The sequence below is a fragment of the Melospiza georgiana genome, chromosome 30 (assembly GCF_028018845.1).
Source record: "Melospiza georgiana isolate bMelGeo1 chromosome 30, bMelGeo1.pri, whole genome shotgun sequence".
Classification (NCBI taxonomy): Eukaryota; Metazoa; Chordata; class Aves; order Passeriformes; family Passerellidae; genus Melospiza; species Melospiza georgiana.
The window spans coordinates 359426-384379 of NC_080459.1; the positions used below are offsets into that span (position 1 = coordinate 359426).

Here is a 24954-nt window from a genome sequence, read left to right on the forward strand (position 1 = left end):
GTCACCTAGGTGTCTCTGGGATGTCCCAGATGGACAGCCAGGCTGACAGAGGCTGGACAGATGGACAAAGGCTGGACAGATGGACAGCTGGGCTGGCAGAGGCCAGACAGCTGGACAGAGGCCGGACAGCCGGACAGATGGACAGCCAGGCTGGCAGAGGGTGGATGGCTGGACAGCTGGACAGCCAGACTGGCAGAGGCCGGACAGCCGGACAGAGTCTGGACAGATGGACAGATGGGCTGGCAGAGGCCAGACAGATGGACAGCCAGGCTGACAGGGGCTGGACAGTCAGACAGAGGCCGGACACCTGGACAGCCAGACTGGCAGAGGCCAGACATCTGGACAGAGGCCGGACAGCTGGACAGAGGCCGGACAGATGGACATCTGGGCAGCTCAACAGACAGCCAGCTGGACAGACAGCCAGCCGGATGGACAGACAACCAGCCAGCCAGCCAGGCAGGCAGAGCCAGCGGGCTGTGACAGCTGTGCCCACAGAGCCGCTCCCGGGGGCGGGGAAGGCCAAAGGGAACAAAACAATCAGAGAGGAGGAAGGAAAACAAACAGAGAGCACGAACCAGAGAGCGGCGACCTCCGGCCCCGGCACCTCCACCAGCACGGCCCAAAGGTCACCCCGCGGACCTTGGCCACCGTCCCCACCGTGCGGTGGCCATGGCGGTGCTGCTGCCGGCCGTGGTGGCCCTGCTGGCCGTGCTGCTAGTCCTGCTTCCTCTGGCCGCTGCCCGCCTGGTGCCCTTCCTGTGGCAGGACCTGGCCTTCTTCGGCACCATGGCGCGGGCATCGCTGCGCTGCCGCCGGCGCGTGGCCACCAGGCCGGCCACCACGCTGCTGGACGTGTTCCGGCAGCACGTGCGGCAGCGGCCGCGCCATCCCCTGCTGCTCTTCCAGGACCAGGTGCTCACCTTCGAGGACGTGGAGCGCCGCAGCAACCGCGCGGCCTGGGCGCTGCAGCGGCGCGCGGGGCTGCGCCGGGGCCAGACCGTGGCTGTGTTCCTGCCCAACGAGCCGGCCTACCTGTGGACGTGGCTGGCTCTGGCCAAGCTGGGCTGTCCCATGGCTTGTCTCAACTGCAACGTGCGGGGACGGGCGCTGCGGCACGCGCTGGAGGCGGCCGAGGCCACCGTGATGCTGGCCAGCCCTGGTGAGAGGGGAAACATGGGGTTTGGGGGGTTTGTGGTCACCAGGGCCACCGTGTTGAGAGAGGACAGTGGGGGGTTTGGGGGGTTTGGGGTCACCAAGGCCACCATGATGTTGGCCAGCCCTGGTGAGAGGGGACAGCACAGGTTCTAGGGGCTTCGGGGACGTTTGGAACCACCAAGGCCACCATGGTCTGTGCCAGTCCTGGTGAGAGCGATCAATGAGGTGTTTGGGGGGGTTTGTGGTCACCAAGGCCACCCTGGTTAGAGGAGACAATGTGGCATTTGAGGGAGTTTGGGGACATGAGGGGTTTGGGGACACCAAGGCCACCATGGCACTTGCTAGCCCTGATGCAAAGGGACAATGTGGTGTTCAGGGGGGTTTGTGTTCACCAAGGCCACTGTGATGCTGACCAGCCCTGCTGAGAGGGGACAATGGGGTGTTTGGGGGAGGTTGTGGCCACCAAGGCCACTGTGGTATTGGCCAGTCCTGGTGAGAGGGGACAGTGTGACATTCAAGGGGCTTTGGGACCTTGGTGGTTTTGTGGCCACCAAGGCCACCCTGGTAAGAGGGGACCAAAATGTGGCACTTGAGGGGGTTTGGGGACTCAGTGGCGTTGTGGCCACCAAGGCCACCATGGTGTTGGCCAGCCCTGGTGAGAGGGAACAACGTAATGTTTGGGGGGTTTGGGGCCACCAAGGCCACTGTGATGCTGGCCAGTCCTGGTGAGAGGGGACAATGTGGTGTTTGGGGACATGAGGGGTTTGTAGCCACCAAGGCCACCGTGATTAGAGGGGACAGTGTGGCATTTGAGGGGGTTTGGGGACATGAGGGGTTTGTGGCCACCAAGGCCACTGTGGTCCTTGCCTGTTCTGGTGAGAGCGATCAATGAGGTGTTTGGGGGGATTTGTGGTCACCAAGGCCACCGTGATGCTGGCCAGCCCTGGTGAGAGGGGACAATGTGGCATTTGAGGAGGTCTGGGGACATGAGGGGTTTATGGTCACCAGGGCCACCGTGGTGCTGGCCAGCCCTGCTGAGAGGGGACAATGGGGTGGTCGGGGGGATTTGTTTGGGATCTTGATGGGTTTGTGGCCACCAAGGCCACCATCGTCCTTGCCAGTCCTGGTGACAGGGGACAATGGGGTGTTCAAGGGGGTTTGGGGACATGAGAGGGTTGTGGCCACCGAAGCCACCGTGATGCTGGCCAGCCCCAATGGGAGGGGACAGTGCCATGTTCAGGGGGCTGTTTGTGGCCACCAAGGCCACTGTGGTGAGAGGGGACAATGTGGCATTGAGGGGTTTGGGGACTCAGTGGCGTTGTGGCCCCCAGGGCCACCCTGGTGTTGGCCAGTCCTGATTAGAGGGGACAACACAGGGTTTGGGGGGGGTGTGGGGACATGAGGGGGTTGTGGTCACCAAGACCACCCTGGTTAGAGGGGACAGTGTGGCATTTGAGGGGGTTTGGGGACATGAGGGGTTTGTGGCCACCAAGGCCACCTCGATTAGAGGGGACAGCTTGTCCCCAGGTGTTTGGGGGGTTTGGGGACATGAGGGGTTGTGGCCACCGAGGCCACCCTGGTCTGTGCCAGCCCCAGTGAGTGACCATGGGGTGAGGGGATTTGCACAGGTGTCACTGTCACTGTCCCCAGGTGTGTCACTGTCATTGTCCCTGTGCATGTCACTGTCCCCAGGTGTGTCACTGTCACTGACCCTGGGTGTGTCACTGTCTGTGTCATTGTCCTCAGATATGTCACTGTCACTGACCCTCGGTGTGTCCCTGTGTGTGCCACCATCCCTGTGTGTCCCTGGGTGTGTCATTGTCCCCGGGTGTGTCACCGTCACTGGGTGTCACTGTCCCTGGGTGTGTCACTGTGGGTGTCACTTCCTCTATGTGCATCCCTTCCTCTATGTCACAGCCTGGACATGGCTGTCCCTGTGTGTGTCACTCTGTGTGTCACTGTCACTGTGCGTGCCACTGTGTGTCACTGTGTGTGTCACTGTGTGTCACTGTGTGTCTGTCACTGTGTGTGTGTGTCACTGTGTGTCACTGTCCCTGTGTGTGTCACTGTGTGTCACTGTCACTGTGACTGTGTGTCACTGTGTGTCTGTCACTGTGTGTGTGTGTCACTGTGTGCCACTGTCCCTGTGTGTGTCCCTGTGTGCCACTGTCATTGTGCGTGCAACTGTGTGCCACTGTCCCTGTGCGTGTCACTGTGTGTCACTGTCCCTGTGTGTGTCACTGTCCCTGTGTGTGTCCCTGTGTGTGTCACTGTGTGTCACTGTCACTGTGCGTGCCACTGTGTGTCACTGTGTGTGTCACTGTGTGTCACTGTGTGTCTGTCACTGTGTGTGTGTGTCACTGTGTGTCACTGTGTGTGTCACTGTGTGTCACTGTGTGTCTGTCACTGTGTGTGTGTGTGTCACTGTGTGCCACTGTCCCTGTGTGTGTCCCTGTGTGCCACTGTCCCTGTGTGTGTCACTGTCCCTGTGTGTGTCCCTGTGTGTGTCACTGTGTGCCACTGTCCCTGTGCGTGTCACTGTGTGTCACTGTCCCTGTGTGTGTCACTGTCCCTGTGTGTGTCCCTGTGTGTGTCACTGTGTGTCACTGTCACTGTGCGTGCCACTGTGTGTCACTGTGTGTGTCACTGTGTGTCACTGTGTGTCTGTCACTGTGTGTGTGTGTCACTGTGTGCCACTGTCCCTGTGTGTGTCCCTGTGTGCCACTGTCATTGTGCGTGCAACTGTGTGCCACTGTCCCTGTGTGTGTCACTGTGTGTCACTGTCCCTGTGTGTGTCACTGTGTGTCACTGTCACTGTGACTGTGTGTGTGCCACTGTCCCTGTGTGTGAGTCACAGCCTGGACATGGCTGTCCCTGTGTGTGTCACTCTGTGTGTCCCTGTGTGCCACTGTTCCTGTGTATATTTTCTGGGGTTTGGGGTGTCTGGGTGGTCAGGAACCCATTTTGGGGTGCTCTGGGTGCCCCCCAGGCTCGTGCATGGACCCCGCTGGGTGCCCGGGGCCCTTGGGTGCCCCTCCTGGGTTTTTGGGGTGCCCCAGCCCCAGGGCTCACATTTGGGGTGGGTCTGGTGCCCACCTGGGCAGGTGCTCACCTGAAATACCTGGGGTGCCCACCTGAGAAACCTTGGCCCTCCCACCCACCCATTCTGGGGGTGCCCACCTGACCAGGTCCCCTTTGGGATTCCAGCTGTGCCCAGGTGCCCATTTGGGATACCCAGGGTGCCCACCTGGGGCTATTGGCTCACCCACCCATTCCAGGTGTGCCCACCTGCCCAGGTGCCCATTGGGAATACCCAGGGTAACCGCCTGAGAACTTCAACCCACCTGTGATTCCAGGTGTGCCCACCTGACCAGGTGCCCATTTGAGAGGCCTGGCATGGTCACCTGGGAACCTCAGCCTCCCCACCCATTCTGGATGTGCCCACCTGCCCAGGTGCCCGTGTGGCACTCCAGCTGTGCCCAGGTGGCCATTGGGCACTCCAGCTGTGCCCAGGTGCCCGTGTGGCACTCCAGCTGTGCCCAGGTGCCCATGTGCATTCCAGCTGTGCCCATGTGGCACTCCTGCTGTGTCCAGGTGCCCATTGAGCATTCCAGCTGTGCCCAGGTGCCCATGTGCATTCCAGCTGTGCCCATGTGGCACTCCTGCTGTGCCCAGGTGCCCATTGGGCATTCCAGCTGTACCCAGGTGCCCAGGTGGCATTCCAGCTGTGTCCAGGTGCCCATGTGCCATTCCAGCTGCACCCAGGTGCCCAGGTGGCACTCTCGCTATGCCCACCTGCCCAGGTGTGCTCACCCCGTGCCTGTGTGCCCCGCAGAGCTGCGCGAGGCCGTGGAGGAGGTGCTGCCCGAGCTGCGCCAAGCTGGCACCGCCGTGTTCTACCTGAGCGCGGCCTCGCCCACGGCAGGTGTGGAGGCGCTGCTGCCCCACATCGAGAGCGCACCTGAGGAGCCGCCGCCCGCCGGGCACCGCGCCGGGGTCAGCGCCGATTCCAAGGCCATGTTCATCTACACCTCGGGCACCACAGGTGAGCTGGGTGGGCGCCTTGGTAGGGTCCTGGGGTCACCACCATGTTCATCTACACCTCGGGCACCACAGGCGAGATGGGAGCTCTGGGTGGGCGTGGGCACCTAGGGGGGCTTCCTGGACCATTGTGGGTCCATCTGGGCCAGGTGTGTCCTAGCCATGTCTATGCAGGTGAGTCAACATTGGAGGGCCTTGGGGGGCTTCCTGCAGCCCTGACCATCTCAGGTCCACCTGGGCCAGGTGTGTCCACATGGGCAGCTTGGAGGGGCTTGGAGTCAACACCGACTCCAAGGCCATGGACATCTACACCTGGGGCACCACAGGTGAGATGGGGGGGGTCTGGGTGGGCATGGGCACCTTGAGGGGCTTCCTGGACTATGGTGGGTCCACCTGGGCCAGGTGTGTCCACATGGGCAGCTTGGAGGGGTCCTGGGGTCACCACCCACTCCAAGGCCATGTTCATCTACCCCTCAGGCACCACAGGTGAGATGGGTGGGCAAGGGCACGTTGAGGGGCTTGCTGGACCATGGTGGGTCCACCTGGGCCAGGTGTGTCCTGGCTGTGTCCACATGGGCAGTTTGGAAGGGCTTGGAGGGCTTGCTGGACCATGGTGGGTCCACCTGGGCCAGGTGTGTCCACATGGGCAGCTTGGAGGGGTCCTGGGGTCAGCACCGACTCCAATGCCATGGACATCTACACCTGGGGCACCACAGGTGAGATGGGTGGGCACCTTGGGGGGGTCCTGGGGTCACCACCATGTTCATCTACACCTTGGGCACCACAGGTGAGCTGGGGGTCTGGGTGGGCTTGGGCACCTTGGGGGGCTTGCTGGACCATGGTGGGTCCACCTGGGCCAGGTGTGTCCTGTGTCCATGGGAGGGTTGGACATCACTCCCTGGATGAATCTGGACCAGGTTCCTCACGGTTCCTCCAACAAGAGCCAATGACCCCCACATGCAGAGACCCAGCACCCCCAGGACCCCGTGTCCCACCCAGTTCCTTGTCCCTGCAGGGCTGCCCAAGGCGGCGGTGATCACGGAGCTGAAGATGATGATGGTGGCCAGCCTGGCCAGGATCTGCGGGCTGCGGCCCGACGACGTCGTCTACACCACCCTGCCCCTGTACCACTCTGCTGGGCTCCTGGTGGGACTGGGAGGGTGCCTGGACGTGGGTACGGACATGGAGGGAGGGACGGACAGATGGACAGCATGGATGGATGGATGGATGGATGGATGGATGGATGGATGGATGATGGATGGATGGATGATGGATGATGGATGGATGGATGGATGATGGATGGATGATGGATGGATGGATGGATGGATGGATGGATGGATGGATGGATGATGGATGGATGGATGGATGGATGATGAATGGATGGATGGATGGATGATGAATGGATGGATGGATGGATGGATGATGGATGGATGGATGATGGATGGATGGATGGATGGATGGATGGATGGATGGATGGATGGATGATGAATGGATGGATGGATGGATGATGGATGGATGGATGATGGATGGATGATGGATGGATGGATGGATGGATGGATGGATGGATGATGGATGGATGGATGGATGGATGATGGATGGATGGATGGATGATGGATGGATGGATGGATGGATGGATGATGGATGGATGGATGATGGATGGATGATGGATGGATGGATGGATGGATGGATGGATGGATGATGGATGGATGATGGATGGATGGATGGATGATGGATGGATGATGGATGGATGGATGGATGGATGGATGGATGGATGATGGATGGATGATGGATGGATGGATGGATGATGGATGGATGATGGATGGATGGATGGATGGATGGATGGATGGATGATGGATGGATGGATGGATGGATGGATGGATGGATGGATGGATGGATGATGGATGGAGACAAGGACAATAGATAAAATTGTCCTGGTCACGGTCCCCATGCCGTGTCCCCAGGTGCCACCTGTGTCCTGCGCTCCAAGTTCTCGGCCTCGCAGTTTTGGCCCGACTGCCGCCGCTACAACGTCTCCGTCATCCAGTACGTGGGCGAGCTCATGCGCTACCTGTGCAACACACCCAAGGTGAGGCCCCGCCCACCCCAAACCTCCCATGAGGTGTCGCCGCCTCTCCGGTCACACCCCCTGAGGTGGCCCTGTCCCCGTGTCCCCCCAGCGCCCCGATGACCGCGAGCACAGCGTGCGCATGGCGCTGGGCAACGGCATGAGGGCCGAGGTGTGGAGGGAGTTCCTGCGGCGCTTCGGGCCCGTGGCCATCTGGGAGTTCTACGGCGCCACTGAGGGCAACGCCGGCTTCATCAACTACACCGGCAAGGTGGGCGCCGTGGGCAGGGCCAACCCGTTCATCAAGGTGAGCACGGCGTCCTCGGGGTGACACCAACGCGGCTGCTCAAGTTGGGTTCCAGCCAAGGAAAGCCTTGGTTGTATCTTGGATGAATCTTGGTTGAGCCTTGGTTGAGACATTTCTGGACATTTCCACAGGAATTTCCACGAGAAGGAAATTCCAGACATTTCTGCCATAAGGAAATTCTGGAAATTTCCATGAGAAGAAAATTCTGGACATTTCCTTGGAAAGGAAATTTCCACAGAAAGAAAATTCTGCAAATTTCCACAGGAGGGAAACTCTGGACATTTCCATGGGAAGGAAATTCTGGAAATTTCCACTGAAGGAAATTCTGGAAATTTCCATGGGAGCAAAACTCTGGAAATTTCCACCGGAAGGGAAATTCCATAGGAAGAAAACTCTGGAAATTTCCACGGGAAGGAAATTTCAACGGGAAAGAAATTCTGGAAATTTCCATGGAAGGAAACTCTGGAAATTTCCACTGAAGGAAATTCTGGACATTTCCACCGAATGAATTCTGGAAATTTCCATGGAATAAACTCTGGAAATTTCCACAGGAAGGAAACTGGACATTTCCATGGGAGGGAAATTCTGGACATTTCCACAAGAAGGAAATTCTGGAAATTTCAGAAATTTCCACAAAAAGGAAATTTCCATGGGAAGAAATTTCTGGAAATTCCCACGGGAAGGAAAATTCCCACAGGAAGGAAATTCTGGAAATTTCTGTTTAATGAATTCTGGATATTTCCATGGGAGGGAAACTCTGCAAATTTCCATGGGAAGGAAAGTTCCACAGGAAGGAAATTCTGGAAATTTCCATGGAATAAACTCTGGAAATTTCCACGGGAAGGAAAATTCCACAGGAAGAAAATTCTGGAAATTTCCACGGAATTAAATCTGGAAATTTCCACGGGAGGAAATTCTGGACATTTCCACAGAATGAATTCTGGAAATTTCCATTGAATGAATTCTGGAAATTTCCACGGGAAGGAAATTTTCATGGCAGGGAAATTCTGGACATTTCCGCAAGTCGGAAATTCTGGAAATTTCCATGGGAGGGAAATTCTGAAACTTTCCATGGAGGGAAATCCCCGTTTCTACCGCGGGTTCCTCCCTCCCTTGCAGCTCTTCGCTCCCTTCGAGCTCATCAGGTACAACGTGGAGCAGGATGAGCCCGAGCGCGACCACCGCGGGCTCTGCATCCCCACCAAACCTGGTAAGGGGACATGGACACCCACCCACCCAAACCACCTCCCCACCACCATGGAACCCACCAGAAACCCCTGGGAGAAACCACAGGAGGGGTTGGGCGACCTCCAATCGTCCTGTTCCTCGCCGCAGGTGAGACGGGGCTGCTGGTGATCAAGATCACCAAGAGTGCGCCGTTCCACGGCTACGCCGGCGACGCGCAGAAGACGCAGAAGAAGATCCTGAGGGACGTCCTGGCCAAGGGCGACGCCTTCTTCAACAGCGGCGACCTCCTCATGATGGACACGGAGGGGTTCGTCTACTTCCAGGACCGCGTCGGAGACACCTTCCGGTAACTGCAGAGCCTCCTCGGCTGGGGTTTGAGGGTCCCCAGGATGAGGGAGGAGATGAGAACCTGGACTCCATGGTTCAGAAGGAGGATTTATGATTTTATTTATAGTTTTATTTACTTTTATAAAGAAAATTAAATATTATTATATTACATTATATTACATTACATTGCATTGCATTATACTACATCATATTATATTATATTACATTACATTATATATTATATTATATTATATTATATTATATTATATTATATTATATTATATTATATTATATTATATTATATTATATTATATTATATTATATTATATTATATTATATTATATTATATTATATTATATTATATTATATTATATTATAAGAAAATTAATTATTAAAAATTTTACTAAAAGAAAAGAAGAAAGGATTTCATAGGAAAGGAAATTTCAGGAAAAGGAAAAGGAAAAGGAAAAGGAAAAGGAAAAGGAAAAGGAAAAGGAAAAGGAAAAGGAAAAGGAAAAGGAAGGAAATTTCAAGGAAAGGAAATTTCAAGGAAAGGAAAGGAAATTTCAAGGAAAGGAAAGAAAAGGAAATTTCAAGGAAAGGAAAGGAAAGGAAAGGAAAGGAAAGGAAAGGAAAGGAAAGGAAAGGAAAGGAAAGGAAAGGAAAGGAAAGGAAAGGAAAGGAAAGGAAAGGAAAGGAAAGGAAAGGAAAGGAAAGGAAAGGAAAGGAAAGGAAAGGAAAGGAAAGGAAAGGAAAGGAAAGGAAAGGAAAGGAAAGGAAAGGAAAGGAAAGGAAAGGAAAGGAAAGGAAAGGAAAGGAAAGGAAAGGAAAGGAAAGGAAAGGAAAGGAAAGGAAAGGAAAGGAAAGGAAAGGAAAGGAAAGGAAAGGAAATTTCAAGGAAAGGAAAGGAAAGGAAAGGAAATTATAAAATCTGTGATAAAATCTGTGGCTGCTCATGGCCTCGACACAGGTGGGGCTGTCATTGATCATCAACTCAAAAACAGTTTCATATCCTGGATAAAAAATTCTCCAGATCCCATCCCAAAGCAGCAAAGGTGGAGAAGCTGAAGCTTCTCATCTTCTCAGGAGGAAAGATCCTGGCAAAAGGATTTTTCATGAAACGTGTCTGTGACACCCCTGAGGGTTCCATCCCTTCTCCTCCCCAGGTGGAAAGGGGAGAATGTGGCCACGACGGAGGTGGAGGCCACGCTGGCCTTGGTGAGCTTCATCCAGGAGGTCAACGTCTACGGCGTGGCGTGCCAGGTGAGTGCCACCAAAACGAGGACCTTGAGGTGGGTGAGGTGTCCCCAGGTGGTCTCAGCCACCACCAAGAAGATTCAAAAGGGGCTTTTTAACACCCAGAGGTGCTTTGAGCACAAAACATCCCCAACAACGACCCCAAAATGGTGAAAACGGGACTTGGTCACCCAAAGCAAGTGTCAGGTACTGGGTTGGGTCACAAAGGAGGCAAAAATTGGGAGAATTCACCCCAAATGAGCACCTGGCATGGGACGTGCCTCCAGCACCATCCCAAAATGGGACAAACCCACCCAAAACACGTTTGGCCACCCAACAAGAGGACCCCAAGGACCCCAAGGAGATGAGGTGGCCCCAGGTGACGCCAGGTGACGTTGGCAGGGTGCGAGGGCCGCTGCGGCATGGCCGCCGTGCGCCTCAAGGACGGCGCCGCCTTCGACGGGGACGAGCTCTTCGCCTTCACGCAGGACACGCTGCCTGCCTACGCTGCCCCGCGCTTCGTCCGCATCCAGGTCAGCAGGACCCGCCCACCCGGAGCTCCGGGGGTGGGGCTGGGCTGGGCAGGGGGAGGGGCCAGCGCTGGAACAGCCATTCAGGGACTGGTGGGGTCACGAGAGGTTTGGGGTTGGAGGGGAGTTTGGAGTTCATCCAGTTCTGGCCATGGCCAGGTGGAATCATGGAAGGGTTTGGGTTGGAGAAGAGTTTAGGGTTCATCCAGTTCCATCATGGCCAAGTGGAATCATGGAAGGGTTTGGGTTGGAGGGGAACTTTGGAACTCACGGAATGGTGGAACTCATGGAATGGTTTGAGTTGGAGAAGACTTCGGAGCTCCTCCAGTTCCATCATGGCCTGGTGGAGTGCATGGAAGGGTTTGGGCTGGAGGGGAGTTTAGGACACATGGAATGGTGGAACTCATGGAATCATGGAATGGTTTGGGTTGGAGAAGACTTCAGAGCTCCTCCAGCTCCATCATGGCCAGGTGGAGTCATGGAAGGGTTTGGGTTGGAGGAGACTTCAGAGTTCATCCAGAGAACCACCTGGTGCCAATGATGGTCACCTGGTGGCAATGAGCATCACCTGGTCCCAAAGGTGGTCACCTGGCACCAACGTTGGTCAGCTGGTGCCACCGCTGTCCCTGTCCCCAGGATGCCCTGCAGGTGACGGGCACCTTCAAGCAGTGCAAGACCCACCTGGTGCAGGAGGGCTTCGACCCCAAAGGTCACCTGGTACCAACGGGCATCACCTGGTGCCAGTGAGGGTCACCTGGTGCTAATGGTGGCCACATGGTACCAATGGTGGCCACCTGGTGCTAATTGTGGCCACCTGGAGCTAATGATGGTCACCTGGAGCCAATGATGGTCACCTGGTGACAATGGTGGTCACCTGGTGCCAATGGTGGTCACCTGGCGCCAATGATGGTCACCTGGCACCAATGATGGTCATCTGGTGCCAATGAACACCACCTGGTGCCAGTGAGGGTCACCTGGTGCCAACGAGGGTCACCTGACACCAATGGTGGTCACCTGACACCAATGGTGGTCACCTGGTCCCAATGGTGCTCACCTGGTCCCAAAGGTGGCCACCTGGTGCCACCGCTGTCCCTGTGCTGTCCCCAGGATGCCCTGCAGGTGACGGGCACCTTCAAGCAGTGCAAGACCCACGTGGTGCAGGAGGGCTTCGACGCCTAAAGGTCACCTGGTACCAACATTGGTCACCTGGTGGCAATCATGGTCACCTGGAGCCAATGGCGATCACCTGGTGCCAAAGGTGGCTACCTGGCACCAATGTTGGTCACCTGGTGCCACTGCTGTTGCTGTGCTGTCCGCAGGATGCCCTGCAGGTGACAGGCATCTTCAAGCAGTGCAAGACCCATCTGGTCCAGGAGGGCTTCGACCCTAAAGGTCACCTGGCACCAACGTTGGTCACCTGGTGGCAATGATGGTCACCTGGTGCTAATGGTGGCCACCTGGTGCAAATTATGGTCACCTGGTGCTAAAGGAGATCACCTGGTGCCAGGGGTGGTCACATGGTCCCAATGGTGGCCATCTGGTGCCAATGATGGTCACCTGGTACCAATAATGGTCACATAGTCCCAATGGTGGCCACCTGGTGCTAATTGTGGCCACCTGGAGCTAATGATGGTCACCTGGTGCCAACAGGGGTCACATGGTGCCAATGGGGGTCACCTGGTGCCAATGGGGGCCACCTGGTGCTAATGGTGCTCACCTGGTACCAATGATGGTCACCTTGTCTCAATGGGGGTCACCTGGTGCCAAAGGTGGCCACCTGGCACCAACGTTGGTCACCTAGTGCCACCGCTGTCCCTGTCCCCAGGATGCCCTGCAGGTGACGGGCACCTTCAAGCAGTGCAAGACCCACCTGGTCCAGGAGGGCTTCGACCCCACCATCATTGGGGACCGGCTGTTCCTGCGCGACGCCGTGCGCCGCTCGTACGTCCCGCTGAGCCACGCCGCCTTCCACGACATCCAGCAGGGCAGGCTGCTGCTCTAATTAGCCACGGCCAATTAGGGGTAATTAAAGCACTGTGGGCAGGTCTGGAGAACCTTGGGGTTGGTGGAAATTAAACCCCGAATTCCCGTTTTTTTGACTTTTTTTTGGGGTTGTAGAGGTTCCTCAGGGGAGTTCTGTTGTGGACCTGGAGTGCTGACGGCCCCGGGGTAATTAGCAAAGGTTAATTAGGGGTTAATTAAGCACTGTGGGCACGTCTGGAGAACCTTGGAGATGGTGGAAATTAAACCCTGAATTCCCATTTTTGACTCTTTTCTGGTGTTGTAGCAGCTCCATGGTGGCCCCAGGGCACTGATGGTCCCGGGGTAATTAGCAAAGACTAATTAGGGGTTAATTAAGCACTTGGGGCAGGTCTGCAGCACCTTGGAGTTGGCGTCAGCCCGGGCCAACACTGGAAATGAAACCCTGAATTCCCATTTTTGAGTCTTCTCTAGGGCTGTAGAGGTTCCTCAGGTGGTCCCCAGGGCGCTGATGGCCCCGCGGTAATTAGTAAAGGTTAATTAATGGTTATCTCTTCACCCTGGGGCTCCACCAGCCGCACCCTCAGGGTAACATCCTTTATTTACAAACCTCCAACTCCTCACTGCCCTCCTCCAGCATCCCCGAGCAGCTCCAAGCACTCCTTGGAGCTCCACGGGCTCCTTGGAGCTCCTCCACGGCTCGGAGCCAGCTCTGCGCTCCCTGTGGAGTTCCACCAGCCGCACCCATAGAGCGAAATCCTTGATTTCCAAACCTCCGTGCCACACCTGAGCCTTGGAGCTCCTCCAGCTTCTCACCGCCCTCCTCCTCCTCCATCTCCGAGCACCTCCAGGTGCTCCTTGGAGCTCCTCCGCTCTCCCCTCCCTGTGGAGCTCCAGCAGCTGCAGGTCCACGGGCTCCTTGGAGCTCCTCTGTGGCTTGGAGCCCGCTCTCCTCCCCCTCTGGAGCTCCACCAGCCGCACGCTCAGAGTAAAATCCTTTATTTACAAACCTCCAACTCCTCCTCCTCCATCCCCGATCACCTCCAGGCGCTCCTTGGAGCTCCTCCGCGGCTCGGGGCCGGCCCGGCGCTCCCTCTGCAGCTCCGCCAGGCGCAGCCTCAGCCGGTGCTCGCGGCGTTTCCCGGCCTGGAGCTGCCTCTGCGCCTTGTCCAGCGCGTCCAGCGCGGCCTCGGCGCGGCGCTTCCAGAGCAGGGCGCTGCCCACCTGGTAGCTGTGCTCGCTCTGGATGTACGAGCCGGCGCGGGGCGGCAGCCGCAGCATGAACAGCGACGGGGACGGCGGCGCCGGAGGGGCCGGGGGTCCCGCGGGGATCGGGGGCGCCCCCTCGGGCAGGGCCGGGGTGGCGGCAGCCGCGGCGTCGCCCGTGGCCGCCAGGAGCGTCTCTGGGATGGAGCCCGAGGGGCCGGGCAGCGCCGGGACCCCGCCGTGGTCGCCGGCCGGGGGCGGGCCGGGGTCTTTGGAGTCGCGCGGGAAGCACGAGACGTCCGAGGGTACCGGGGGGGGCGGCGGGGCTGGGGGGAGGTCCCGTCTGTGGGGAGAGGGGACAGGGGTCAGTCCGGAGAGAGACACCCAAAATAGCCCCGGAGAGACCCCAAAATGCCATCAGAGAGACCCCCAAATACCCACGGACAGACCCCAAAATATCTGCAAAGAGACACCTGAAATACCCCTGGAGAGAGCCACAAAATAGCCCCAGAGAGACTCCCGAAATAGCATCGGAGAGAGCCCCAAATAACCTCGGAAAGACCCCAAAATAGCCCCAGAGAGACCCCAAAATTATCCCCAGAATATCCCTGGAAAGACGCCCAATATAGCATCAGAGAGACCCCCAATATAGCATCAGAGATACCCCCGGAGAAACCCCCCAAATAGCCCCGGAGAGACCCCCAAGATATCCCTGCAGATCCCCCCAAAATTGCTCAGCAGGGACCCCAAAATACCCCTGGAGAGATCCCCAAAATACCCGTGGAGAGACCCCCAAAATAGCCCCAGAGAGACCCCCAAATCCCCCCGGAGAGACCTTAAAATATCCCCAGACAGACCCCAAAATACCCCAAGAGAGACTCCTGAAATAGCCCCAGAGAGACCCCCAAAATACCCCTGGAAAGACCCCAAAGTGGCCCCGGAGAGACCCCAAAACAGCCCCAGAGAGACCCCAAAATTATCCCTGGAAAGACTCTAAAATATCCCTGGAGAGCCCCCAAAATACCATCAGAGAGACCCCCAAATCCCCACGGAGAGACCCCAAAATACCCCTGGAGAGACCCCAAAATAGCCCTGGAAAGACCCCAAAATACCCCTAGAGAGACCCCAAAATAGCCCCAAAGAGATCCCCAAAATAGCGATGGAGAAACCCCCAAATAGCCCCCGAGAGACCCCCAAGATATCCCTGGAGATCCCCCCAAAATAGCCCGGGAGTGACCCCAAAATAGCCCTGAAGAGATCCCCAAAATATCCCCGGAGAGACCCCAAAAATAGTCCTGGAGAAACCCCCAGAAAACCATCGGGGGGACACAAAAATATATCCAGAGAGACCCCAAAAATAGCCCCGGAGACACCCCCAAACACCCAGAGAGACCCCAAAATTATCCCCGGAAAGAATATAAAATATCCCTGGAGAGCCCCCAAAATACCCCCAGAGAGACCCCCAAAATATCCCTGGAGAGACCCCAAAAATACCCCTGGAGAGACCCCAAAATACCCCCAGAGAGACCCCCAAAATATCCCTGGAGAGACCCCAAAAATACCCCTGGAGAGACCCCAAAATATCCCTCTAAAGACCCCCAAAATACCATCAGACAGACCCCAAAATATCCCCGGAGAGACCCCCCAAAAATCATCGGGGGACACCAAAATATCTCCAGAGAGACGCCCGAAATAGCCCAGAGAGACCCCAAAAATGGCCCTGGAGAGACCCCAAAATACTCCCGGGGCTTCCCGAGGGTCTCGGGGTTGGAGGGGTCAGGGGGAATTGGGGAGGGGGTCCCAGGGGGAGAGGGGTTGGGGTGAACTGGGGGGGGGTCCCAGGGGTCAGAGAAGTCAGGGGGAATTGGGGGGGGTCCCAGGAGTGGGAGGGGTCGGGGTGAATTGGGGTTCCTGAGGAAGGGGGGTGGTCCTGGAAGGGGTCAGGGGGAATTGGGGGGGGATCCCAGAGGGGTTAGGGGGAATTTGGGGGGGGTCCCGGGGTGGGAGAGGTGAGGGGGAATTGGGGGGGGTCCTGGGGAGAGGTTGGTGAGGAATGGGGGGCTCCAGCAGGAATTTTGAGGGGGGAGGCTCCAGCAGGGATTTGGGGGAGGGGTCAGGGGAAATGGGGGGGGGGGTCCAGGGAAAATTGGGGGATCCATAGGAAATGGGGGGGGGGGGTCCGGAGGAGAAAATGGGGGTGAGGTGTGGGGGAAATGGGGAGGGGGTCTCAGGGGAAATGGGGGATCAGGAGAAATGGGGGGTCCAGGAGTGGGGGGGGGGTCTGGGGGAAATGGGGGAGATCCAGGAGTGGGAGGGGGCTCTGGGGAAAATGGGGGGGGTTTGGGGGGAAATGAGGGGGGGTCCAGAGGAAATGGGGGGGAGGTCCGGGGGTCCCACAGGGCCCAGCAGGGAAGGGGTCGGCCCCCGCTGTACTGGGATGAACTGGGGAGCCCCAAACGCCCCCAAAACCCCTCAAAATCCCCCCAAAACCCCCCCCAAACCCCCCCAAAAGACGCCAAAAAAACCCCCCAAAATCCCCCCAAACACCCCCCAAAAGCCCCCGAAAAAGCTCCCCAAAATCCCCCAAAAACCCCCCAAACACCCCCAAAATTCCCCCAAATCCCCCTCCCCACTCACCTCCACCTGCGGGTGCCCCGCGGGGGTCTTGGGGGGTCGCGCTCCGGGGGGGGCTTGGGGGGCTTGGGGGGCCGCGAGGGGCCGGGGGCGAACACGGTGGGCACGGCGCCCTCCTTCAGCCGGTGATAACCACTGGAAATGGGGGGAAAAATGGGAGTCAGGGGCACCCCAAAAATGGGGAGAGACCCCAAAACCTGGGGGGATCCTAAAACACCTGGGGGGGCTCAAAAACCTGGGGAGAGAGACCCCAAAATGGGGGTGAACACGGTGGGCACGGCGCCCTCCCTCAGCCGGTGATAACCGCTGGAAATGGGGGAAAATGGGGGAAAATGGGGGGTCAGGGACACCCCAAAAACGGGGGGGACCCTGAAATACCTGGGGGGGTCAGGGGCACCCCAAAAATTGGGGGGGGACCCTAAAATGCCTGAGGGCGGTCAGGGGTACCCCAAAAACCTGGGGAGACCCTAAAATACCTGGGGGGGACCTTAAACTACCTGGGGGGGTCAGGGGCACCCCAAAAACGAGGAGGGACCCTAAAATGGGAGGTCAGGGGCACCCCAAAAAAGGGGGAGAGACACTGAAATACCTGGGGGGGTCAGGGGCAACCCAGGAAACGGGGAGAGACCCCAAAATGGGAGGACAGACCCCAAAAAGGGGGTGTCAGGTGCACCCCAAAACCAGAGGGGGACCTCCAAATGGGGGGGGGGGGTCAGGGGCACCCCAAAAAGGGGGGAGACTGAAATACCTGGGCCGAGCCCAACACCTGGGTGAGTCCTGGAATACCTGGGGGGACCCCAAATCCGAGAGGGACCCCAAAAACCTGGGGCAATCCAAATACCTGGGGGGACCCCAAAAACTTGGGGGGGTCCTGAAATACTTGAGGGGACCCCAAAATCTGGGGGGACCCCAACATATCTGGTGGTTTCCTTCACCTGCAGCCCCCCAAACTCACCTGCAGCTCCCCCAAACTCACCTGCAGCCCCCCCAAACTGACCTGTAACACCCCAAAACTCAACTGTAGCGCCTGGACACACCTGTGTCACCCGGACATATCTGTACACACCTGTACTCACACCTGCACACACCTGTGCACACCTGTACACACCTGTACTGACACCTGTACACACGTGTACTCACACCTGTACACACCTGAGCACACCTGTACTCACACCTGTACACACCTGTACTCACACCTGTACACACCTGAGCACACCTGTACACACCTGTACACACCTGTACATACACCTGTACACACCTGAGTACACCTGTACACACCTGTACTCACACCTGTGTGTGGAGAGTTTTGTCAAAGAGTGGCTTGAGGAGAGAGGACACAGCCAAATTAATTTGGTAAAGATGTCCTAACTAGGGCAGAGGCCTTTTTGCAGGCAGGGTGTCTGTTGAGAAAGCAGCAGGCTAAAGAATGGAAAAGTACAAGACCGTGGTTCATTCCAAATCTTGCACCTGCAAAGATAACGTGTCATTGGGCCTAGCGGAGGATGATAAAGAAATGGACAGCGAGGTGTGAGAAGTAGAGAACGTAGGCCCAAAGGAATGAGAATGAGTTAATGGTATAGTTTAACCAATAGATTGCTTGGCTTACAGAATATTCATAAGCTTATTATTTGCTGTATAAGTGTTTGATGCTTTCTTTAATAAACTGGACCTGTGATGAACCAGCTGGTGTCCTGGTCTCCTTCCTTCGACACCTGTACACACCTGTACACACCTGTACTCACACCTGTACACACCTGTACACACCTGAGCACACCTGTACTCACACCTGTACACACACCTGTACACACCTGTACTCACACCTGTACACACCTGTACACACCTGAGCACACCTGTACACACCTGTACTCACACCTGTACACACCTGAGCACACCTGTACACACACCTGTACTCACACCTGTACACACCTGTACTCACACCTGTACACACCTGAGCACACCTGTACACACACCTGTACTCACACCTGTACACACCTGTACCCGACCAGCTCGAAGCAGGACTGTTCGAAGTGCTGGGAACAGAAGTAGATGTATTTGGAGCTCACCTGTACACACCTGTACACACACCTGAGCACACCTGTACACACCTGTACTCACACCTGTACACACCTGAGCACACCTGTACACACTGTTCGAAGTGCTGGGAACAGAAGTAGATGTATTTGGAGCTCACCTGTACACACCTGTACACACACCTGAGCACACCTGTACACACCTGTAGCCCACGAGCTCGAAGCAGGAGCTCTCAAAGTGCTGCGAGCAGAAGTAGATGTATTTGGAGCTGGGGTCCCAGCGCCCCCCCCCGGCCGGGTCCCGCCGCCGGCTGTTCTCCAACCACTGAGCGCGACGGGGGTCGTCACGGCGAGGCAACCTGGGGACAATGGGGACAATGGGGACACTGGGGACATTGGGGACACTGAGGGGACAATGGGGACATTGGGGACATGGGGACATTGTATAGGAACAGGGAAATTGGGGACAGCCCCCGCCGGCTGTTCTCCAACCACTGAGCGTGATGGGGGTCGTCACGGCGAGGCAACCTGGGGACAATGGGGACATTGGAGACACTGAGGGGACAATGGGGACATTGGGGACATGGGGACATTGTATAGGAACAGGGAAATTGGGGACAGCCCCCGCCGGCTGTTCTCCAACCACTGAGCGTGATGGGGGTCGTCACGGCGAGGCAACCTGGGGACAATGGGGACATTGGAGACACTGAGGGGACAATGGGGACATTGGGGACATGGGGACATTGTATAGGAACGGGGAAATTGGGGACAGCCCCCGCCAGCTGTGCTCCACCAACTGAGCAAGACGGGGGTCCCCCCCGTCGTCACGGCAAGGCAACCTGGGGGACAATGGGGACATTGGGGACATTAATGGGGACATGGGGACATTGGGGACATTGTACCGGGACATTGTACAGGGACACTGGGGACTGCGCCCGCTGGCTGTTCTCCAACCACTGCGCGCGACAGGGGTCGTCACAGCGCGGTAACCTGGGGACAGTGACAGCGACATCAATGGGGACACTGGGGACATTGAGGGACATTGGGGACACTAAGGGGACATTGGGGACATTGTACAGAGGCATTGGGGACAGCGCCCGCCGGCTGTTCTCCAACCACTGAGCGCGACGGGGGTCGTCACGGCGAGGTAACCTGGGGACAATGGGGACATTGGGGACACTGAGGGGACACTGGGGACATTGTACAGGGACACTGGGGACTGCACCCGCCAGCTGTTCTCCAGCCACTGCGCCCAGCACGGGTTGTCACGGTGCGGTAACCTGGGGACATTGGGGACATCAATGGGGACACTGGGGACATTTTATAGGAACAGGGACATTGCATGGGGACAACAACCCCACGGCACGGGTTGTCACAGTGAGGCAGCCTGGGGACAGTGACAGGGACATTAATGGGACATTGGGGACATTGAGGACATGGGGACATTGTATGGGGACAGGGACATTGCACGGGGACATTGCAGGGGGACATCAGCCATTGTGCACGGTGGGGGTCATCATGGTGGGGCAGCCTGGGGACGGCAATGGGGACATTGAGGGGTCATTAATGGGGTCATTGGGGATACTGAAAGGACACAGGGGACACTGGGGACATTGGGGATACTGGGGACATGGGGGACATTATATGGGAACATCAATGGGGACACTGGGGACTGCGCCCGACAGGGATCATCATGGCAGGGCAGCCTGGGGACACCAATGGGGACATCAATTGGGACACTGGGACAGCAACAGAGACACTGGGGACACTGAGGGGACATGGGGACATGGGGGACATTGTATGGAAACACTGCATGGGGACAGCAATGGGGACACTGCGCCCACTGGGGGTCATCATGGCGGGGCAGCCTGGGGACATCAATGGGGACACTGAGGGGACATCAACGTGGACATCGATGTGGACATTAATGGGGACATTGGGGCATTGGGGACATTGAGGGGACATTGGGGACATTGTACAGGGACATCGGGGACTGTGCATGGTGGGGGTCATCACGGCGAGGCAGCCTGGGGACATCAGGGACACTGGGGACATCGTATGGCAATATTGTAGGGGGACAGCAATGGGGACATTGGTGACACTGAGGGGACACTGGGGACATCGTATGGCAATATTTTATGGGGACAGCAATGGGGACATTGGAGACTGCGCCCACCAGGGGTCATCCCACTGCAGCAGCTTGGGGACACCAATGGGGACATGGGGACACCAATGGGGACATGGGGACACCAATGGGGACACTGGGGATGTTGAGAGCATTGGGGACATTGGGGACATCAATGGGTAAACTGGGGACACTGAGGGGACATCAGAGCCTGCTGGGGGTTGTCCTGCTGTGGCAGCCTGGGGACAGCAATGGGGACACTGGGGACACTGAGGGGACACTGGGGACATTGGGGATGTTGAGAGCATTGGGGACATCAACGGGTAAACAGGAAACACTGAGGGGACATCAGGGACTGAGCCTGCTGGCGGTTGTCCTGCTGTGGCAGTCTGAGGACAGCAATGGGGACACTGGGGACACTGAGGGGACACTGAGGGGACATTGGGGACTGTGCCCGCCAAGGGCCATCCTGCCATGGCAGCCTGTGTACGCCAATGGGGACAGCAATGGGGACACTGGGGACACTGAGGGGACATGGGGGACATTGCATGGGGACACCAATGGGGACAATAATGGGGACACTGAGGGGACATCAATGGGAACATTGGGACAGCAACAGGGACATGCAGACATTGGGGACATTGGGGACATGGGGACATGGACAGAGACGCAAACAAGGATAGGGACTGGCCATTCCTGGGGGGGTGACACCGGTGACAGGGGGACACAGGAGTGGGAGAGGACACAAGAGTGTGGGGACATGGTGGGACACAGGGAGGACAAAGGTGGCACACAGGTGACATGGGTGACATAGGTGACAGAGACAATGGGCAACAGAGGTCACACAGATGACACACAGTGACACAGATGACAGTAGGTGACACACAGTGACACACACAGGTGACACAGGTCACACACAGTTGACACACAGGTGGCACACAGGTGAGCCATGAGGACTGAACCTTCCTCCCCCTGCGCACCTGGGAATGGAACGGCCCGGCCGAGCCTTTACAGGGGGACAGGGCTGAACCATCCCTCAAATGGTGGGGGGGCGGGAGGAACACAGACACACCTGGGACACACCTGGGACAGCCCACTGCACAAACGGGGGTGGGACAGACACACCTGGGACACACCTGGGACAGCCCAGTGCTCAAATGGGGAGGTGACACCTGGGACAGCCGTTGCCTAGGGCAGGTGACACCTGGGACAGCATATTGCAGGGGGCAGGGGGTGACACCTGGGACAGCCCATTCCTGGAAGGGGGTGACAGCTGGGACAGTCCATTCCTCATGTGGGGGCTGACACCTGGGACAGCCGTTGCTAAGGGCAGGTGACACCTGGGACAGCCCATTCCTAGGGAGGGGGGGATGACACCTGGGACAGCCCATTCCTGAGGCGGGGGATGACACCTGGGACAGCTCATTCCTGAACGGGGCGGGGTGACACCTGGGACAGCCGCTGTTAAGTGCAGGTGACACCTGGGACAGTCCATTGTTAAAGGGAGGGGGGGATGACACCTGGGACAGTCCATTCCTGAGGGCGGGGTGACACCGGTGACAGGAGTGGGCTCACGGACGTGACACCGGTGACAGGAGGGCTCAGGGGTGTGGTGGTGTCCCTCCCCGCCCTCAGGGCTCCCTCACCGGTGGAAGGAGATGCCTCTGCCGCGGGTGTCGCGCGTGTCGCGGGTGCAGCAGCCGGCGGCGGAGCAGTGCCGGGGCATCTGCGGGTACAGGGGTGTCACTGGGCTCCCCAAAACCCCGGGACACCCCCAAATCCCCTCAGTGTCACCCCCAAACCCCCTCAGTGCCAGCCCCCGCCCCTCCGCCCTCAGCGCGGCCCTGCCCCCCCCACCCCCTCACGCAGGGCCTGCCCCGCTCCACCCTCTCAACGGGCCTGACATTCCCCCATAACGGCCTGACCTGCCTCCCCGCACCCCCTCCCGTCCGGTTCGGCCGATTTTTCCCGCTTTTTGCCCGGTTTTGCCCCGTTTTTCCCCCCCTTTCCCGGCCCCACCTCGGCGCTCCCATCCCGCCGCCGCCGCGGCCTCCCCGGAAGTCTCGCGAGAACTCGCGCGGGGGGGGCGGGGGGGAGGGGGCGCGAGAACGGCGCCCGCTGATGTCTCCGCGGCTCATTTGCATGCCGCGCTGTGATTGGTCAAATGAGCCGCACCCCGCCTCATTAGCTACGCAGGCCACGCCCCTCTTCGCGGGCGTGCCGCGCCCACTCCAGGCAGATTTTGGGTGGATTTTGGGATTTTTTGGGGTTTTGGAGTTTTTGGAGGATTTCACCCTCCAAAATGGGATAAAAGGGTCTTTCCCAACCCCTCGAACAGATTGTGGAGGGTTTGGAGAAATCGTGGGGTTTTATTGAGGGATTTCAGCCCCCACTATAAGGATAAAGACAGTTTTGGGGTATCCCAGCGGATTTTGGGGGGTTTTGGGGCTTTTTGGGGGTTTCATCTCCCAAAATGGGATTGAAAGGGTCTTTCCCACCCTCTCGAACAGATTGCGGAGGAATTGGAGAAATTGTGGGGGTTTTATTAGGGGTTCAGCCCCCACAATAAGAATAAAGACAGTTTTGGGGTGTCTCCCAAATTTTGGGGGATTTTAGTGGTTTTTGGGGGGTTTGGGGAGATTTCTCCCCCCTTCTCATCAGACTGGGGGGGGGGGGGTTGGAGAGATCCTGGGTAGTTTTGGGGGGGTTTCAGCCCCCCCAATGAAGGTAAAGACACTTTTGTGATGTCCCAGCAGACTTTGGGGGATTTTAGGGGATTTCACCCCAAAAAATTGGCGCAGAGTCGCTTTTGGGGTCCCTCCCTCCGTTTTGGGGTCTTTCAGCCTCTCCACACTCCAGAATATTTTAATCCCCCCCAAAACTCAGCACGGACCCCAAAAAGGAACCGAGGGTGGTCCCAGACCCCAGATCCCTTTTTGGGGCCCGGTTTTAGGGTTCTCCCCAGTTTTGGAGTCCCCTTCGGGTTTTGGGTTCTCGCCCCCATTTTTGGGGTACCCCCTGGTTTTGGGGACCCTCGCCCCAATTTCGCTCGGTTTTGGGGTTCGGGTTTGGGGTCAGGGTCGCGGTTTTGGGGCGGGTTTTGGGGTCGGTTTTGGGGTCAGGATCGCGGTTTTAGGGCGGTTTTTGGGGTCGGGGGGTTCAGGGCGTGTCCCCAGCGCTGGGGGCGGGGTCAGGGTGGGCGTGGCCGCTGTCGCTGTCGCCGCTGTCGCTGTCGCTGTCGCTGCTGTCGCTGCTGTCGCTGTCGCGCAGCATCCGCCGCACCGTGCGGGACAGATTCATGGGGTCACACCTGGGGGGGACCGGGTGAGACCCCACTGAGACCCCATAGACCCCATAGGGAGCCCCAATATCCCATAGAGACCCCATAGAGACCCCAACACCCCACAGACCCCATAGGGATCCCATAAACCCCATAGGGACCCCACAGAGCCCATAGGGACCCCCATATCCCATAGACACCCCACAGACCCCACAGAGACCCCATAAACCCCACAGACCCCACAGACCCCACAGAGACCCCATAAACCCCACAGAGACCCCATAAGGATCCCATAAACCCCATAAGGACCCCAATATCCCATAAACCCCACAGACCCCACAGAGACACCACAGACCCCACAGACACCCCAATATCCCGCAGAGACCCCACAGACCCCAGAGGGACCCCAGTATCCCATAAACCCCAGTGACACCCCACAGACCCCATAAGAGTTCTATAGGGTCTATAGGGGTTCTATAGGGTTCTATGTAGTCCATAGTGGTTCTATAGGCCCCATAGGGGCTCTATCAGGCCCATAGGGCTCTATAGCATCTATAGGGTCCACAGGGGCTCTATAAGGTCCATAGGGTTCTATAGGGTCCATATGGCCTCTATAGGGTCCATAGGGGTTCTGTAGGGCCTATGGGTTTCTCTAGGCCCCATAGGGTCTCTATAGGGTCCATAGTGTTTCTATAGGGTTCTATAGGCTCCATGGGGGCTCTACAGGGTTCTATAGGGTTCCATGGGGTCCATAGGGGTTCTATAAGACCTATAAGGTCTGTAGGGGTTCTATGGGGTTCTATAGGTGTTTCTATAGGATCTCTAGGGTTCTATAGGTCTCTATAGGGCC

The 24954-nt window shown here is 57.5% G+C and overlaps 2 protein-coding genes across 2 annotated transcripts; one reads left to right on the plus strand and one right to left on the minus strand.

The window, feature by feature from the left end:
* Positions 1-669: 669 nt before the first annotated feature.
* On the plus strand, positions 670-13110 carry SLC27A5 (solute carrier family 27 member 5). The gene is made up of 10 exons (XM_058042258.1): positions 670-1159; positions 4991-5200; positions 6212-6370; positions 7158-7282; positions 7374-7568; positions 8688-8778; positions 8904-9102; positions 10250-10334; positions 10709-10852; positions 12675-13110. The coding sequence occupies exons 1-10, from the start codon at positions 670-672 to the stop codon at positions 12849-12851; spliced, it is 1875 nt and encodes a 624-aa protein (XP_057898241.1). The 3' UTR covers positions 12852-13110.
* An 82-nt stretch (positions 13111-13192) lies between these two features.
* THAP7 (THAP domain containing 7) lies at positions 13193-22906 on the minus strand. Its single transcript, XM_058042262.1, has 5 exons — positions 22844-22906; positions 22471-22550; positions 18903-19058; positions 16673-16804; positions 13193-14378 (listed from the first exon to the last, which is right to left on the minus strand). Exons 2-5 carry the CDS (start codon positions 22548-22550, stop codon positions 13832-13834), a joined length of 915 nt encoding a protein of 304 aa, XP_057898245.1. The 5' UTR covers positions 22844-22906; the 3' UTR covers positions 13193-13831.
* Between the last annotated feature and the right edge of the window lie 2048 nt (positions 22907-24954).